Source organism: Vipera berus, assembly GCF_964194415.1.
Source record: "Vipera berus genome assembly, chromosome: 1".
Taxonomy (NCBI): domain Eukaryota; kingdom Metazoa; phylum Chordata; class Lepidosauria; order Squamata; family Viperidae; genus Vipera; species Vipera berus.
Window position 1 is genome coordinate 274,825,927 of NC_138202.1, and position 19,731 is coordinate 274,845,657.

Consider the following 19,731-nt stretch of genomic DNA (forward strand, 5'->3'; position numbering starts at 1 on the left):
AACCAATGGAGTAGATAGTGCACAAATGATTAAATAAGTTAACTGAATTATTCTACACCCAAATGAACTACTCTCATTCTAGATCAAAGTTTGGAACCAGTAAAGAACTGAATAAGGGCCAATAAATGTTAAATGAATCTCCACAACACTGAAGTCCTATAGGTGGCTTGTTCTCATGTACAGGGATTGACTAATCGTATTGTCTTGAATGGCGTTGCCCTAACAGTTTGAGGCTAATTATCCAAAAGAGTATTTTACAAAAAAACCTGAGCATGTTCTTAGAATTAGGCCTTTTTGCCGTTCCATTAATAGAAGAGTGCATTGAATAAGGCCATAAAACAGATTCTTCTCAGTTGAGCAATCCACAAAGTTGAACTTTCTCTCTAAAAACATTCTGTTGCCAAGTCACAGATCACTCAGGAAAAAGTCTAAATTTTCTTAGATCTGAGGATCTACGGCATCGGGGGTGGGGTGTCCAATATTACAGGGATACATTTAATCCGTCAGGTTTTCATCAGAAATAAGATCCACATGAGAGTAAACCAATAGTTTAGCCCCTGCATTCTGAAACGGTTTCAAGCACTGTTCCAATGCAGACCCCTACGGGAGTAAACATAACCTACAAAACCTAGTGGGCTGCACTGTATTAATGGCTACGACTAGTATACCCAACAGTGTGTCATCTTATCCTCTCCGAGCTCACCTTTTTTTTAAGGGAAGCTCGATTAAATCCCATCCAGACCTCTGCCCCAAACCACCCAACCGGGTTCCCACTTAGCTCAACAGGCAAAAGAATTTAGAATCGCAGTTTGACGTTCGCAACTGTATTGCTCACAATGCCTGGCCAACTGCAGGTGAGGCAAGTCAAACCTCGAAAACCTCAGGGCGCGGGAGCTTGCCTACTACCGTTCTAGCTTTGTTTCGTCCGTCAGTTTGCTGACGATATATATATATAATTTTTATATATATATATATATATATATATATATATATATATATATATATATATATATATATATATATATATATATATATATATATATATATATATAATTTACACCTCACAGCTCTTGAACGCCTCCTGGCCGAAAGGTATTGCAAAAGGGAGGCTGACTCGACCCCCGAGAAACCTTGGCGGGCAGATTAACTGTAGGGAGGAAGAAACTTCGTACACGTTATTTTCTGAAATCCGTCTCGTTAGGAAGCGCAGACCCGCTAGCAAACGGTGCAATTGATTCGACCCGTGTCCGAAACTCGTCCGATTTAATAAAAGCTAAAGCTCTTCCCATTGACTATATGCTCTGCAGCCAAAGATGGAGAAGCTCTATACAGTCAGTAAAAACAAGACCAGGAGCTGACTGTGGCTCAGACCATGAGCTTCTTGTTGCAAAGTTTAGGCTTAAATTAAAGAAAGTAGGGAAAAGCGCTAGGCCAGTCAGGTATGAATTAAATCATATCCCTGTTGAATATACAGTAGAGGTGACAAATAGATTTAAGGAATTAGATCTGATAGACAGAGTGCCTGAAGAACTATGGACAGAGGTTCGCAACATTGTACAACAGGTAGCAACCAAAACCATCCCAAAGAAAAAGAAATGCAAGAAAGCAAAATGGCTGTCCGAGGAAGCTTTGCAAATAGCTGAGGAAAGGAGGGAAGCGAAAGGCAAGGGAGAAAAAGAAAGATATGTCCAATTAAATGCAGAATTCCAAAGAATAGCTAGAAGAGATAAGGATGCCTTCTTAAATGAACAATGCAAAGAAATAGATGAAAACAATAGAATAGGGAGGACCAGAGATCTTTTCAAGAAAATTGGTGAGATGAAAGGAACGTTTCATGCAAAAATGGGCATGATAAAGGACCAAAATGGCAGGGACCTAACAGAGGCAGAAGAGATTAAGAAGAGGTGGCAAAATTACACAGAAGAACTATACAAGAATGAGCTTAACGTCCCTGATAATCACAATGAGGTGGTCACAGACCTCGAGCCAGACATCCTAGAATGTGAAGTGAAGTGGGCCTTAGAAAAGCTGAGCAACAACAAAGCTAGTGGAGGTGACAGTATTCCAGCTGAGCTATTCAAAATCTTAAAAGACGATGCAGTAAAAGTGCTACACTCAATTTGCCAGCAAATTTGGAAAACTCAACAGTGGCCACAGGATTGGAAAAGATCAGTTTACATTCCAATTCCAAAGAAAGGCAGTGCCAAAGAATGTTCAAACTATCGCACCATTGCACTCATTTCTCATGCTAGTAAAGTTATGCTTAAAATTCTACAAGCTAGACTCCAGCAGTATGTGGATCGAGAACTACCAGAAGTACAGGCAGGATTTCGAAGAGGCAGAGGAACTAGAGATCAAATTGCTAACATACGCTGGATCATGGAGAAAGCTAGAGAGTTCCAGAAAAACATCTACTTCTGCTTCATTGACTATGCTAAAGCCTTTGATTGTGTGGATCATAACAAACTCTGGCAAGTCCTTAAAGAGATGGGCATACCAGACCATCTTATTTGTCTCTTGAGAAACCTATATGCGGGCCAAGAAGCAACAGTGAGAACTGGACACGGAACCACTGATTGGTTCAAAATTGGGAAAGGAGTCCGGCAAGGCTGTATACTGTCGCCTTGCCTATTTAATTTATATGCAGAGCACATCATGAGAAAGGCAGGGCTAGATGAATCAAAAGTTGGAATTAAGATTGCCGGAAGAAACATCAACAACCTAAGATATGCAGATGATACCACTCTAATGGCAGAAAGTGAAGAGGAACTAAAGAGCCTCTTGTTGCGGGTGAAGAAGGAGAGTGCAAAACTTGGGTTGAAACTTAACATTAAGAAAACCAAGATCATGGCATCTGGCCCTCTCAATTCCTGGCAAATAGATGGGGAAGAAATGGAGGTAGTGACAGATTTTATTTTCCTGGGCTCCAAGATCACTGCAGATGGGGACTGTAGCCAAGAAATTAAAAGACGCTTGCTCCTGGGGAGGAAAGCCATGACAAATCTAGACAGCACACTAAAAAGCAGAGACATCACCCTGTCAACAAAAGTGCGTATAGTCAAGGCTATGGTCTTACCAGTTGCAATGTATGGCAGTGAAAGTTGGACCATAAGAAAGGCTGAGGGCCAAAGAATTGAGGCCTTTGAACTATGGTGCTGGAGAAGACTCCTGCGAGTCCCTTGGACTGCAAGGCGATCAAACCGGTCAGTCCTAGAGGAGATCAACCCTGACTGCTCTTTAGAAGGCCAGATCCTGAAGTTGAAACTCAAATACTTTGGCCACCTAATGAGAAGGAAGGACTCACTGGAGAAAAGCCTAATGCTGGGAAAGATCAAGGGCAATAGAAGAAGGGGACAACAGAGAATGAGGTGGCTGGATGGAGTCTCTGAAGCAGTAGGCGTGAGCCTAAATGGACTCCAGAAGATGGTAGAGGACAGGAAGGCCTGCAGGAACATTGTCCATAGGGTCGCGATGGGTCGGACACGACTTCGCAACTAACAACAACAACAACAACAACAAAGCTCTTCCCGATTCGAATCGTCCGGGGGAAGCAGCCACCGGCCGGGTTGCGCGGGGAAAAAAAATTTCATCCCCCCCTTCCATTTTAGCCATATATTGATTCCAACAGGAAAAAAAAAGAGAGAAGCTAAGCAGCCCATCAGAAAAAAGGCGTCTCCTTCTTCGCACCTCCGCCAGGCCCTGACATGGAGTGGCCCGCCCAAGTAGCAAGCTTCCCGGCTTCCTCTAGCTGAGGTGGCCGCAGCCAGTTTCGAGGGATTTTATATATATATAATATATATAGCTCCGTTACCTGTCCGCCAATCCCGCTCTCGCCTCCTAAGATCGGCAAAGCGCCACACCGATTTCGTCCCCGTCCGCCACGCGCTCGCTTCGTCCAATCATGTCCTCCGCCTCGCCTCTCTTTGGATCCACCCCCCCACCACCCCCAAGAGCGCGGAAGAAAGCTCGCGCCTCGCCGTTCAGGTGACCTCGCGTAGCTTTTCCGCCTGGCTTCCCTCAACTCGCCCGCAGCCTCCCCGTGTCTCTCCTTTTCTAACCAATATAAACGCGCCAAGCCCGCCGACCAATAGGAAGCGCGAGTTTGGCTGGGGAAGCGGCGCAACCGGCGTCCGCGGGGCTGAGGTCATAATGATTAAAATGGCGACGCCGCAGTCGGCGGGGTTACCGGCTTCTCTTGCGGGCAAGATCAAGGGGTGCGTTTCTTCTTCTCGCCGGCTCCTTGTAATTTGGAAATGGGAAGAAGGAGGAGGAGGAGGAGGTGGGTGGGGGAAAGAAGAGGCAGGAATAAAGCATTGGGATTGAGAAGGTTGAATTGTAGAGTGCCGCAATACGAGGAGTTTCTGCCCGAGCGTTGTTTTTTTTTAAATCCTCTTTCCTGCTCTGCTTTGCGGCTGCTTGTTTGAATTGCGAAGGCTCCCAGGAGTCCCAAAGCGTTGGGAAGGCATCAGGTTGCGGAAGACTGCGCCAGTTTGCTTATTGCTATTTTCGGCTATAATCCGGTGACATGCTTAATTTACCCCATGCTTAACTGAACCGTGGTGTGATCAGGGTTCAATTTTTGTGGGTTTGCACGAGGCACTAAACCATCAACGAAACCCAGCAATTTGGGCCAATGCTGCAAACTTTGCCTGGTTTTATTTGTGGCTACGTATAAATTTTATCAGCTGTGTTTATGTTTTTCATTAAATTGCTGGTGCTAAAATCGAGCAAATGTCATTGATCTTTTGCAGAAATTATAAAAATGCGACCCTGATATATAGATAATAGCTTGGTCTCTATAATGTTCCCAATTTTATATTTGTATTTATTGAAAATGTGTCAGGAATTTCATTATTCCAGTCAGCCAGTTCATTTTTCCAAGAGTTGCTTTGGTGTAACAATTAAATGTGCAGGGCTAGAAACACTCTTACAGTTCTACGTATCATAGATGCAAAACCAACTGGGGGACTTTGGGCAAATTGTTCCCTCTGAAAACCGTGCTGAGAAAATTGCAGACACATATATGACCTGTTCAGACTGAACAAGATTTATAGTGCATAACAAGCCCATTAAAGTAAGGTAATTAATTTTTTATTTTGAAAGTTTGGACCCTTGAATGGTCTAAAATTAGTGTACAATTTAAGACCAAACAATCAGTTCATAGTATAGGAGCCCTCCAGCTTTATTAGGCGCCCTTATTTTTAAAGCTGGAAGGCTCTGACACTATGAATAATTGGTTTGACTTCAATTGTACACTAATTTCAAGCTTTTCAGGGACTCAAGCTTTAAAAATAAAATTGACATTCTAATTCATGTTGAATATTTGGTAATATTCAAGCTATTTACAAGCCTCGAATATTGTTTTTTATAGATCTTTTGCATATAATACAATTAAAGACAGGCTGCCTCTTATCCTGACTCGTGTTGTTGATACTTTACATCGACATAAACATGAATTCTTTGAAGAACATGGAGAAGTAAGAAACTCCCTTTCTGTTTTATTCTTGTATGAATACAAATGTTGACTTTGGTTACTGCTTTCTATAGTTCTGCATAACTGAGACGTAACTTCCTGTTTCAAATGTCAAGGATGTGCTGGATTGGCCAAGGTTTGTCTTGTTGAGCATCATCTTCCATTTATTTTTCAAATCTTTTAAAGTCTTCTAAACCAGGCATGTCAAACTCGCGATGTCACGTGGCGTCGCGCGACGTATCGCAACTTTTTCCCCATTGCTGGCAATGGGGAGGGCGTGGTTTCGTCGTGATGCATCCGGCCCGCAGGCCGGCAGTTTGACATGCCTGTTCTAAATTAATCAACTCTCAGAATCTTGTAGTAGGCCCTTGTGCATGAACATGTAAGTGCCTTTTATGATCTATAATCCTTGCTAATTAATTTAATTAAATGAACCTGAACCCTAGAATCATTGGAAGAAGAAAATGTTTTTCTTTTCTTTCAGTGAATGCTAAACAATGCTATTATTTTAGAACAATAATTTAGAAGTAGGAAATACAAATTAAAATAAATTATCTTACTGAGTTATGTCGCTTTGCCAGCTTTTTCAAAATTTAAAAAAAATTCAAACCCCTCTTTTTCTCTCTGTCTTTGGAACAGACAGCATCACCACCAGATGGATTTGTAACTGGCTAACAAACTGTACTCAAAGAGTAGTCCTTAATGGTACTACATTTACATGGAGGGAAGTAAGCAGCAGGATACCACAAGGTTCTGTCTTAGGCCTAGTACTCTTCAATATGTTAATAAATGACTTAGATCAGGGAATAGAAGGCGAACTCATCAAATTTGCAGAGGACGTTAAGCTGGCAGGAAAAGAACTCAAGCTCAGGATCCAAAAAGATCATGACAGACTTGAACAATGGCCCCTATCCAACAAAATGAAATTTAATGAGAACAGCAAGGTTTTATACTCAGGCAAGAAAAACCAAAGGTACAAGTACAGATTAGGCGAAATCTGGCTCAAAAACAGTAACTGTGAGAGGAACTTTGGGAGTTCTAGTGGACGATCACTTAAACATGAGCCAGCTGTGTGTGGCAGCAGCCAAAAAAGCTAATACAATCCTTGGTTGTATAAATAGAGGCGCAGAATCAAAATCACGTGAAGTATTAGTGTCGCTTTATAAAGCCTTAGTAAGACCACACCTGGAACACTGTATCCAGTTTTGGTCACCACTTTTCAAAAAAGATGTTGAGACTTTGGAAAAAGTGCAAAGAAGAACAACTTAAGATGATTAAAGGCCCAGAGACAAAAACATATGAAGAATGGTTGGAGGATTTGGGTTTGGCTAGTCTAGAGAAAAGAAGGAATACCTGGGACATGATAGCAGTATTCCAGTATTTGAGAAGCTGCCACAAGAGGAGGGAGTCAATTTATTTTCCAAAGCACCAGAGGGCAGGACAAGAAACAATGGATGGAAACTAATCAAGGAGAGAAGCAACCTGGAGTTAAGGAGAAACTTCCTAACAGTGAGGACAATTAACCAGTAGAACAAGTTGCTTTCAGATGTTGTGGGTGCTTCATCACTGGAGATTTTTAAGAAGAGATTGGACAGTCACGTGTCTGCAATGGTATAGGACAGGGGTCAGCAACCTGAAACAGTGAAAGAGCCACTCGGAACCGGAACCGGGAGCTGCAAAAAAATGTGTGCACATGCACATACATGCGCGCATGCACAGAACAGGGTTTGACTGAAGAGTGGAGCCAAGGCAAGATATGCACCTACCCTGCATATTTGAATTGATTGGTTGAACTTTTTTAGTCCCACTTTTTTTTTTTGGACTGCACATGGCAGAGGACTGGGAGCCGCAGGAGACGGCTGAAAGAGCCGCATGCGTCTCCGGACCCGCGGGTTGCAGACCTGTGGTATAGGATATCCTGCTTGAGCAGGGGGCTGGACTGGAAGAACTCCAAGGGCCCTTCCAGTTCTGTTCTGATTCTGATTTTTCCTAGGAAAGACGTTCAGCTCCCATTTATTTTAGTCATTCCTTCATATACCAGATTTTCATTAGGTTACATGCCATATATCCAAGAACGCTTTATTGCTCAATGATCAGCACTTTATAAACCATACTAGAATGTAAAGCTGGGAAGGAATCTTTGAAATAATTTAGTCCAACCTATCTGGCAGATATCCAGTACTACAGCATCTTCAAGAGGTCATCAGTACCTACATTTGAACAGGGTCCATAAGATTATCTGGGACACTACTCATCCTCTTCACAACCTGTTTTCGTTGTTACCTTCTGGGAGGAGGCTTCGTGGTATCCATAGCAGAACATCCAGATTCAACCATAGTTTCATTCCATACAGCATTCACCTTGTGAACTCTCAGGCTTCTTCCTTCCGTTATATATTCAAGATGGACAGTATTTAACATTTTATTGTTATGTATTTGTGTAAGGGTGTGGGCCTATACATACGTTGTTTATAGTATGTTTTAGGTGTCATGTATGTGTTTCACTTTGAGAGCGGGCAACTAAATTTCATTTTTGATGCGTGCCATGTGCCCACAGTAAAAAAAACATGACAAAGATTATCTTATCCTGTATTTTCCCTGTAATTTTCCCTATCCATAGTGATACTTTGCATTGTCGTCATTAAAATTCACATTGGCTGATCTTTAGTCAGTCACTCAGCTTCCAGATCCTCTTGAATCTTGGTGGAACTTTTATGCAGGTGTTTGCTATCCCCCATTTTTGTCATTTGCAAATGTGATAATCCTATGTTCTCATTCCCTCGTCCAGAACAGTTATATACATATGTTGAACAGCACAGGGGCCTCCAATAGTGGCCTGCAATACAGGTAGTCCTCGACTTATGACACTAATGGAGTCTGCCCATTACATTTGCAAATCATTACTGTTGCTAAGCGAGGTGCCCATGTGATCACCTCACCTAATGACACCAATCGCACCTCTCCCCATTGTGGCAATTAAGTGGAGAACAGAGTATCCTGGGTGGGAAAGGCCCTGGGAGGTCTAATACAGGCCCATGCCCAAACTGCAGCATCTTGCCAGTTCACGTGGCTCAGGCCTCCCAGGATACTCCCCCAACTCTAAGGCTCCACTCCACTTCCCATCCCACTTCAGAGCTTGGACCTGCTTTCCCACCCCACTGGGTCCTAAGTCTGATGTCTTCCATATTTTGTCTAGCCCTGGCATAATTTTTCTTCCAAGCAGTAAATGTCTTTTTATTTCATGGCTACTATGATCTTCATTGTGCGGTTTTGAATCTAGGAAGGACAAGACTGTTACCACTTCCATTTTTTTTCTATGTCTTATTTGCACTGGTTTGTCTTTCCCTGTTGACATAATCTGTCCGTTCTCTTCGTTGTGGAATAGCAGGCTGGCTTTTGCACCCTCTTTTCCCCCCTTCGAGAAGATATACAGTATGTTAAGTATTCAGCATTTCATTTCCTTTAATTATTTTCAGTAAAACAGCAGGCAGGCATTTCATCTTTTTACATTTTGAGGGAGTTTGGTTTGCTTCATCTTTAATGATGTTACATTAAAGACATCTAAAGGTATTCTAATTATTAAATCCATTAAACCTATTCTTAGTTTCCCCCTAAAAGGATGTGGTGGAACATTGTTGAAATTGGGTCCTGTTGGTCAGGCAATTTTCTTTTGTCTAGTTAGAAAAGGAGTCTGTGGCACCTCAGTTACAGACAGCACAAAGTTTTGCTTTTGCTGATTTAATGGAGCGTCTCCAACTTTAGTTTCAGAGTATATAGTTTATATTGGTGTGCTCCATTCAGTGACGTCTATACATATCTTTTCAATTATTGGAAGAAGATATTTGTTATAAATATGGAATCTTCTTAAAAACACATGTTGGTTTCTCCCATTTTGTTTTTTTTTTCTTGTAATTCCAAATTTTAGTATTTCAGTAAACTGGTACTTCCTCTGCGTTTCTGACTTGAGCATAGATTTGTATCACTATAATAACAACTTGCCTTGGACTCAAAATGATTCCATCTATTTTTGGGACTGCATCTGAGTACAGGCAGTCCTCGATTTTCAACAGTTCATTCAATGACCATTCGAAGTTACAGTGGCACTGAAGTGATTTATGACCGCATCCCCATGGTTACATGATCAAAATTCAGACGACAACTGTTGCAATGTCCCAGGGTCATGTAATTATCTTTTGTGACCTGAAGCAAAGTAAATGGGGAAACGAGATTCACTTAACCACGTTACTAACTTAACAACTGCAGTGAGTCACATAATAGCTGTGGCAAGAAAAGTCATAAAATGGGGCTAAACTCATTTAACAAATGTCTCACTTAGCAACAGAAATTTTGGGCTCAATTGTGGTCGTAAGTTGAGCATAGCACAAATATTTATTTGGCTATTAGTTTAATTGATTATGGTCACCAAAATGGTTGCCATACTGAGCTATGGGTCTGGATATTTTGGGTCTCAACACTAATATATTAAATATGCTTCAAACGTATGTATTAAATATAATTTATTACCATGTTAATTTAGTAAGCACAAACACTTAATTTAAAAACATTTTTACTTTATTTTAGAAAGGCATTGAAGCAGAGAAGAAAGCTATAGCTTATCTCTCCAAGTTGCGGAATGAGTTGCAGACAGACAAGCCACTGATTGCACTGAATGATAATCTGCCCGATACCCATCTGTGGAACCAGTACTTAGAATATCATAAAAATGTATCAAATGAACCACCAAGCTGGTTTCAATCACCTTGGTTGTATACAGAGTGCTACATGTATCGTAGAATTCATGAAGCGCTTATTCAGAGGTAAGCTTGTATGATTTTGTCTCTTTTTGTTTAAATATTTGAGGGAAAGATACATAAAAATTACCCTCAAGTCAAGCTTGATGCATGCCTCTTTGCAACAATTTCAAATAGTGCTTGCTGTTGCCTTTTCCCTGAAGGCTATCTGATTTTCCACTCTAGAGAACAGCCCTAAGATACAGAAGTAACCGGGTTCAACTCGTTGTAGCTTTTGAGATCATTCAGAGTTCTATTAAGTAGTCTGTTAACTAGTTCTATTAACTAGTCAAGGAGAGAAGCAACCTAGAACTAAGGAGAAACTTCCTGACAGAACAATTAACCAGTGGAACAACCTGCCTCCAGAAGTGGTGAATGGTCCAACACTGGAAGTTTTTAAGAAGAGAGTGGCCAGCCATTTATCTGAAATGGTATAGGGTTTCCTGCCTGAGCAGGGGGTGGGACTATTATTATTATTATTATTATTTATTACATTTATATACCGCCCTTTCCCTGAGGACTCAGGGCGGTTTACAGGGAATTAAAAACCAAAAATACAAAAGTTAAAACCAGTTTAAAAAAGATTAAATTTAACCCTGTGCAACTAAAACCCCAATTAAAATAAATTAATCCTCAGCCTGGGCCAGAGAGCTCGAAGAGCCAGGTCTTCAGGCCCCGGCGGAATGAACGGAGGTCGGGTGAGGTCCTCAGCTCCACTGGCAGCTGGTTCCAGAGGGCAGGCGCCCCCACTGAGAAGGCCCTATCCCTGGGCGTTACCCGCCGGCAATCTCTTACCGGTGGGACCCTGAGCAGACCCTCCCTGTGGGAGCGCACTGGACGAAGGGCACTTGATGCTGGCAGCAGGTGTTCCCTCAAGTACCCCGGACCCAAGCCATGTAGGGCTTTATAGGTAATGACCAGCACCTTGAATTACTAGATGACCTCCAAGGTCCCTTCCAACTACTACTACTACTACTACTACTACTTCGTATTATTATTATTATTATTATTATTATTATTATTATTATTATTATTATTATTATTATTATTATTATTTTATTATGCCAATAAATATCATTAATCTTACTAATAGCTTGCTACAAATATTGTAGTACTTTCTTCTAACTTACATTCACTCATTGCAACTGAACTAGAGAAGGATTTTGCCAGAAAACTAATCTGTTAACTGCAATATCATTCAGGGTTACATGTGAAGTTGTTTGGTAGTTCAGGTTAAAATAAAAATTAAGAAATAATGAATTTTCTCTCTTGCTTATTCACTCATGCAAAGATGCTTTGTAGCCCTGTTTCATATTCTCTTATATGTTAGAATACAGTGGTTGATCAGTAGAATAACCTGAGTTTATATAGGCCTTTTTGATAAACATATTTTTAGTTAAGTATTCCTTTAATTATTTTACCCAATGAAAGCTGATAAGGAACAGCAGCAACATTAGGATGTGGGGAGAATTAAAAGTATTTTAAGTTGTTTAATTTAAAACAATGTATGTCCATATGTATGTACGAATGAGGGGAGAAAATTAAGAATAGGTTAAGCCATTGTCAAACCCATTCCAACCTTCTTGTGATCAAATGAAAGATCTTTTGTCAAATATAGAACGAAACAGTATTTCCTCCCAGTATGGATTGCTGAACATGTTAATGCTGTGCATTTCTAATAAAAGGTTCATTTAGTCAAAAGTTATGATGTTGTGCAATGTGATATACACTCTGAAGGAAAAGAAGTTTAATATGCATATGTTTTAGATACTAATGATATCAGAAACTAATATAAAGAACATATTTTGCTTAGTCCACCTATCAGCAACTTTGATGTATTTAAAGAAGAAAAGAATCATGCTTTCTTTGAATCTCAGCAAGCCATGATTGTTTTAAGTACCTGTCTCCAAGAGATGTTGAAAAATAGAGATGGCTTAGATGAAAAACGTCTGAAAGAGGAATTTTGTAAGCTGATTCAGGTAAAACTGGTGCTTGTTTATATTTCCATATTTTGAAAACTGTAAGCCAGACATGTCAAACACAAGGCCCGGGGGCTGGATTCGGCCCGCGAAGTGGTTTCATGTGGCCCGCGAAGCCACCCTGGAAACAGTGAGGGAACGGCCCCCACTGCCTTGGCCCTGGCCCAGAGACCCTCCTCCTGCCAGAGACCCTCAGATCTGTCCCACTCCTGCCCAGGCCCCCATAGGCACCCTTGATGCGAACGATGTAGAGCTGGCCACGCCCACCCAGTAGCCCATACGCACTCTAGCCACGCCTACCCAGTAGGCCACGCCCACCCTGGCCATACCCACCCGGCCCCCTGAGGGCAACCGCAATGCTGATGTGGCCCTCAATGAAATTGAGTTTGACACCCCTGCTGTAAGCAATGCCATGTTTCCAGTCAGAACTGCTGCAAAACTGTACATACTATTAGAATTTTAAAAATATTTTTAAATATATTATCAGAACTGTTTAAAAGCTAGGGATATGTAAAGCATGTTTCAGAACGAGAATGGGGATGTTCTGATTTTGTTTTGGACCACACGGATCCAGTACTGGTTCCATAATTTTTCAGCAGTTTGGGAGGAAACTGTACAGTATGTCATTTCCCCTTTCTTTGCAAGAAATGCAGCTTGCTTTGACAGGCTGTTGGATTAGATTTAGCAGATCAAAGAATTGCCTGATTTCCTGAAAATTAACAAGCAATCTTTTTTTTTTTTAGGTTTCATTATGGGGCAATAAGTGTGATCTATCCATTTCAGCTGGGGCGGATAATTCTCAGAAGTCTGACCCATTACAATCTGTGGAAGAATTAAAAAAATTCATCTTGGTGGATCACATGGAAAAAGTTTGGTCACTGCTTATAAACAAAAAGAAAAACAAAACACCAACTAGACTTGACGTGGTCCTGGATAATGCGGGTTTTGAACTTATTACTGATCTTGTTTTGGCTGATTTTTTGATATCCTTAGAATTGGTTACTGAAATTCATTTCCATGGGAAAAGTATTCCATGGTATGTGTCAGATACTACAAAGCATGACCTGGATTGGACAATTGAACAAATGAAGGCAGCCAATCATAAATGGATGTCTAGATGTGGTGTCTCCTGGGAGGGCTATCTGAAAAAAGGTGTTTGGATTTATCATGATCACATTTTCTGGACTTTGCCACATGAATTTTCTAGTATGGTTCAGATTGCTCCAGATTTATACACTGAGTTACAGAAATCAAGCTTAATTATTTTCAAAGGTGATTTGAACTATAGAAAGCTAACAGGTGATCGAAAGTGGGAATTCACTGTGCCATTCCATCAAGCCTTGAACAATTTTCAGCCTGCACCACTCTGTAGCTTAAGAACATTGAAATCTGATACTCAGGTTGGTTTGAAACCTAGGCAAGGTGAACAGCTCATGAATGTTGATCCTGAGTGGATGATAAGTGGTAAATATGGAATAATTCAGTTTGATGCTACTTCCTGATAGATTTGCAAAGTATGAAGAATGGCACTGTGCTCAAAACTGATTTGATGGTCTAATTTGGAAGGCCACTAATTTTCAGTGTGCACTACTATTTTCTTCCAAGAGCCATGCTGTTATTTTAAAGTGATATGCAATTGTGACCTCTTTCAAATCATCAGAAAAAAAATCAAATTTGTCCTCTACCGTACTTTATTTTTAACTAATATAGAACCAGAGGCAACAGCCAAAGCTACTATGTTAGTTGACATGTGTTTGACTCTGCTGTGTTAGCATAAAACACAATGCTGCTTGAGCTTAGTCTTGTTCAGAAAAAGTGATGTTAAATAAAATGAATTCTGAGATGGCAAAATGAAAGGCCTTGAATTAAATTATCCAATATGAGAACTACATGCGTTGTTGCACGGTACTGAAAAGAAACAATCCGATCGTGGGTGCCTTCGTCTCTTCAGGCTTGCTCTACCAATTAACATTGTAGGCAAACTGATCAGAGTCACAGACACAGGATACACTATCTGTCAAGGTGGTGGGTGGGACTACATCTTCTCATCTACCTGCCTTCTGCTAATTTATATTATTAATGACATGTTGAGAAGGGTAAAAACTCCAGGAATGACAAGGAAGAGTCCCAGAAATGAGAGGGGAAGGAAGGAAGGAAGGCTTTATCTTGTCTGGCTTAAGTGGAATCATAATTAACAGTCATGGAGGATATCTATTTATATATTGAATTGTTTATTATGCATATTAGGTAATACATTTATAATCTTTTATTGCCTAATCCAGGGGTGTCAAACTCAATTTCATTGAGGGCCGCATCAGCATTGCAGTTGCCCTCAGGGGGCCGGGTGGGTATGGCCAGGGTGGGTGTGGCCCACTGGGTGGGCTTGCCTAGAGTGTGTATGGCCTACTGGGTGGGCATGGCCAGCTCTACATCGTTCGCATCAAGGATGGCAGTGGGGCCGTTCCCTCACTGTTTCCAGGATGGCTTCGCAGGCCACATGAAACCACTTCGTGGGCCAGATCCGGCCCCCGGGCCTTGTGTTTGACATGTCTGGCCTAATCTAAATAAATCTATCCCATGGCTATTATAATGATTCCACCTAAGCCTGGTTGGTGAGTTAGAATGGGCATTAGAGAACTGTTTATCACTGCCATTCATTTTTAACTGCAGTTTGTTCCAAGCATTTTGATGGTTTTTTTTAAAGACAAAGTTTGTTTCTTTCAAAGGTATTGTCTGTAGGCTTATGAGAATATTTTTATGTTGCTTCTGTCAATTCAGCTGATAAGGCACATACCCTAGCAGAACTATATATTTAATTTTATATCTTAAATCAGAAAATATTTCTGAAGCAAAGTTTTATTTTACAGTGATCTTTTGATTATTTTAATGGGAGTCTTACTCTATATATGTTGCGCCACAGGAAATGCTGGAATGTACAGTCTGACATAAAAAGCGTGGGAAGGTTATTTTGAAACAATATTCTTCGTTTTGGGTCTGTGCTCATCACCCGTTTTGGTCCTGTTTTAATTACTCCTTCCTTCACTTGGAAAAGAATACTTGGTTTACAAAATGGTTTTGTTATTCTGAATTGAAGAAAATGGAATTGTGTTGGTAATGTTTTATTACTTTGATAGCCATAACAGGAGTGGGCAACTTTTTTTTTGTCTGTGAAGACTCTGCTTCCCTTAGAGATAGTTTGTTGATGATTGTGGTGGGCAGTGCTGAAGTAAGCAGCAGATGGAGACAGAGCCTAACAGAGGTTTCGATTCTTTTACTTAGCCCTCTTTCTTGCTCATCTTAAATAACAGGACAAGAATACGAAACTTACCAAGACCCACTAGTTTTGTGCTTGTTTTATAACAACAGCTGAGAATGGAAGGCACTAACTTTCAAGTGTGCTTTATAAAGGAAGGAAGGACAGGATTGCAGACTGAATTAAAAGTCCATATGAATAGTCTACATCTTCCCTAAAAAAAAAAATCCTGCTGGCCCTGAGTCTGAATTACCCCAGGAGCAGAAGAATATATACAGGTTAAATAATAGTAGCAACTATTTCATTTTTCTTATGCCTTTTGGCATTTATTTTAACAAGTTTTTTTAAAAAAATTAAGCAATCTTTATAAAGTGTAACAAAAATATGAGCATGAATTACAGTTAGGAAGATAGTTTGCCAGGGAGAATGCTTTTTGAGACTATTAAAACTTGCCATCAGTCCTGGTGCTTTGAATTCTTCCACAAAGAAATGCAACTTTACAAAGCACTGTGATCACTCTAGCAGAGAACATGCACAAATCTTCAATAATTTCTGTGTTTTAATTGTACTTAATATGTCCACAGGCTCTACAGTAGAAGCAAAATTAATATTAAATGCCTCGTGCATTTGGTATTAATTTTCACTATAATGAAAGCTATTGTATGTGACTGTATACAAGACTTATATGCATGCTCACTTACTGTTCATCACCAGAATGTCTTGACTATTGATTTATAACAGTACTGTATGAGAAGTTCTTATCTGAGCAAGATTCTTTGCCTGCATGTGGCTATTGAGACAAAGAGGTCAGTTGAGAACAGAAACAAATGCTTTATCTTTCTGGCTGTATTAGACAAAAAGCTTATAAATTCATATTTTTCATTTGGCACTAATTCATTTTTGTTATTATACTAAATGCAGACAACGCATCAAATAGTTTAGTTTGATATTCCCTATAAATGTTACCAATGCAGTATGTAACATATCCAAAGCCATTTTTTATTTGCACGCTTAGTGTGCCTTATTGTAAACTGAAATATTCAGATACACAAGTATTTAATTGCTATATATTATCCATATAATATTGAAATAGTAATGTTGCCACATGGGATCTAAATATGTGTAAAGTATGTGTAAATCAGTAAAACTATTACTCGCTACACTGTTGATACAGTAAGAATGCATTTTGAGCTAATTGAATTTGTCTTTTTTTAATCTAGAAAATTTGTAATGGATAGTCTAATATAGGTTTTCTATGTTTTTCTTTTCAATTTTTAAAAACAGTATAACTTCCTTTTATTCTTTGTTACATAATTTTTGCCACTGCAAGCTTTTTCATGTCAGTATTTCAAACAAAATTTTTCTTTAAATTGAAGTGCCATTGTTTCTAGATGACTGTCAGTAGTTACCATCTTTTCAGTTTGCAGGTAGGTGGATTTTTGATTCAGGAAAATTGAATGCTAGGTGAGTTTGATATTAGGTTGGTATTCATGCTACTGCAAAGTTTAATGGACACAAAAGCACAAAATTAATTTCCAGTGAAATTGTGGAATTATTTTGCATCTTTTAATAGGCTACAACTTTGCAGCAGTACATAGAAGCAATCTATGTCTTTTCAATTATCTGAATATAAACTCTATGTTTAGTATAGTGGAAAAATAAATCTAAATAAATCCTTTCTCTCTCTGCCTTTTAGGCATGAGTTGAGTTAAACCTAGTCCATCACTTTATTTAATTCTATCAGACCCAAATTGATCCTTCTTGCCTCAAGACCAGGGGTGTCAAACTCAATTACATTGAGGGCCGCATCAGCATTGCGGTTGCCCTCAGGGGCCCATGTGGGTATGGCCAGGGTAGGCGTGGCCTACTTGGGTGGGCATGGCCAGCTCTACATCGTTTGCATCAAGGGTGCCTATGGAGGCCTGGGCAGGAGTGGGACAGATCTGAGGGTCTCTGGCAGAAGGAGGGTCTCTGGGCCAGGGCCAAGGCAGTGGGGGCCGTTCCCTCACTGTTTCCAGGATGGCTTCACGGGCCACATGAACCCACTTTACGGGCCGGATCCAGGCCCCTGGGCCTTGTGTTTGACATGTCTGCCCTGTGCAATGCCATCTAAACCAAACAATAGACCAGGAGTCGGCAACCTGAAAAAGGAAAAGAGCCACTGGGAACCGGTTCCATCACACATAAAAAAAAGTGGGAGCCGCGTGCGTGCGTCCATGAACACACATGCGTAAAAAACGTTTTGCGCATGCGCAAAACGGGTTTTTCTTGCGCATGTGTGGACGCGCGCGGTTGCCATTTTTTTTATGTGTGATGGAACCGGTTCCTGGTTGCGCGACGGCGACGGCCCGTTTGCAGAGCTGCCGCTTTCGGCAGCCTGCAAACGTGCCGCGGCAGCTTTCCCAAAGAGCGGCGCTGCTGCCCGTTCGCGCGGAGGTGCGCGCGCACCTCTTCAAAGGTTTGGGGAGGTGCGTCCCAGCTTCTGCCAACCTAGCAGTTCGAAAGCACGTAAAAAATGCAAGTAGAAAAATAGGGACCGCTCCAGTGGGAAGGTAACAGCGTTCCGTGCGCCTTTGGCGTCTAGTCATGCCGGCCACATGACCACGGAGACATCCTCGGACAAGCGCTGGCTCTTGAACGGAGATGAGCACCGGCCCCTAGAGTCGGAAACGACTAGCACGCATGTGCGGGGGAACCTTTACCTTTACCTTTATTATTTGTAAACATATGCCCAAAGACCCATATTAGAGCAGATTTGAATACAACAAATATGAAAAAGAGTTCATATTTGCAAAGTTAATTCTTCAAGATTCTGGCTTACCCACAAATGAACAGCATGTTAATACAGTTGTGTGCTTGAACTTTTGGTCAACAAGGCACACTTAATTTTTTCCCCCAACTCTGTCCATGTTTTGTTTACTTTGTCACCTAAATTAGAAACATTGGTGTATGCCTCTTGGAACAAGATAAGATCTGAAGATACAGCATGACAGCATTATATTCATTTGTTAATAACCAGAATTCTGAAAAATTATTGTTCTCTGTAATTGTGACCTTTTATTTTTCTTTAAGGGACGTGGTGGCTCATTGGGTTAGGACGCTGAGCTTGTCGATCAGAAGGTCGGCAGTTTGGCGGGTCGAATCCTGAGTGCTGCGTAACAGAGTGAGCGCCTGTTACTCGTCCCAGCTTCTGCCAACCTAGCAGTTCGAAAGCACGTAAAAATGCAAGTAGAAAAATAGGGACCACTCCGGTGGAAGGTAACAGCGTTCCGTGCGCCTTTGGCGTCTAGTCATGCCGGCCACATGACCATGGAGTCATCCTCGGACAAGCGCTGGCTCTTCGGCTTTGAAACGGAGATGAGCACCGGCTCCTAGAGTCGGAAGTGACTAGCATGCATGTGCGGGGGAACCTCTACCTTTTTACCTTTTTATTTTTCTTTAATTTATTTTAAATATTTATGTAAACAGGATTCTTCATACGTTTTGAGATAAAGTAATAAATTCTGGATGCTGGAATGTTTACTAGTCATCAGAAACATTTTAAATCTGCTTGTAACATCCTCTCCAAAGTTCTGGCAATCATCATACACAAGGCAAAGTGGTCCACGAGAGGAACAAAGGTTTTGTTTCATTGTTCTGACTTTATTAATAGGATGGATAGTTCTTCTTTGGGAAAGGAAATTAGCAGACTTTAAAAGTCAGCTGAAATATATCTAACAGGGTCATGAAAATCCCACACTCCCTCTACTAGTAAATAATTAAAAAATAGTAATCTGTAGTGGAAATTTGCCAAAGTAGAAAATTGAAACTGCTTTCTAAGTTTCTACAAAAAGGATTAAAAGCTTATCTAAGATTTTTTTTTTTACTAAGTGCTCTGGATTTTACAAAGTTTTACCAGTAGACTTTATAAGCTGAAAAATGATTTTTAAGGAAGATGACCTACAGCAGTAATGCATTTCTTAGGCTGCTTTCACATTTGACTTGTGTAATAACAATCACAAATAGATGCTGAGTTTTTTATAACTAGATTGTTCCTAAGATCTTTTTTGATGTATTTTTCACATGAGTAATCATGGAGCATATAAATAAACACAGAAGTTTTGTTACAGAAAACAATTCCATACTGTTAATGTCTCCTACATAGATAGCTAAGTCATAAATTGTCATTTACAATTCATTCTACTGAATTGTAGAAGTGAACGAAGAGCAAAGAAGCTGAATATTTCAGAAACAAATA

General features: G+C 40.5%; 2 protein-coding genes across 7 annotated transcripts in view; one reads left to right on the forward strand and one right to left on the reverse strand.

Annotated features, from left to right (window-relative positions):
• Positions 1–3,911, reverse strand: part of RMND1 (required for meiotic nuclear division 1 homolog) — a 38,200-nt gene extending 34,289 nt beyond the window's left edge. The window contains exon 1 of one of the 3 annotated variants that reach the window (XM_081313301.1): positions 3,812–3,911. The gene's annotated coding sequence lies outside the window, so the exon portion shown is untranslated. Of the gene's footprint in view, positions 1–1,172; positions 1,285–3,811 lie in introns of those variants that run through there. The other 2 variants (XM_081313302.1, XM_081313303.1) reach the window with 2 other exon arrangements.
• Positions 1–14,127, forward strand: part of ARMT1 (acidic residue methyltransferase 1) — a gene marked incomplete at its 5' end in the record, with an annotated part of 59,585 nt that extends 45,458 nt beyond the window's left edge. For 2 of the 4 annotated variants that reach the window (XM_081313299.1, XM_081313298.1), the window contains 3 exons: positions 10,054–10,289; positions 12,076–12,241; positions 12,985–14,127. In XM_081313299.1, the coding sequence (XP_081169425.1) occupies positions 10,255–10,289; positions 12,076–12,241; positions 12,985–13,743 (960 nt within the window). In that variant the 3' untranslated portion in view covers positions 13,744–14,127. Of the gene's footprint in view, positions 1–4,149; positions 4,215–5,371; positions 5,478–10,053; positions 10,290–12,075; positions 12,242–12,984 lie in introns of those variants that run through there. The other 2 variants (XM_081313297.1, XM_081313300.1) reach the window with 2 other exon arrangements.
• Between the last annotated feature and the right edge of the window lie 5,604 nt (positions 14,128–19,731).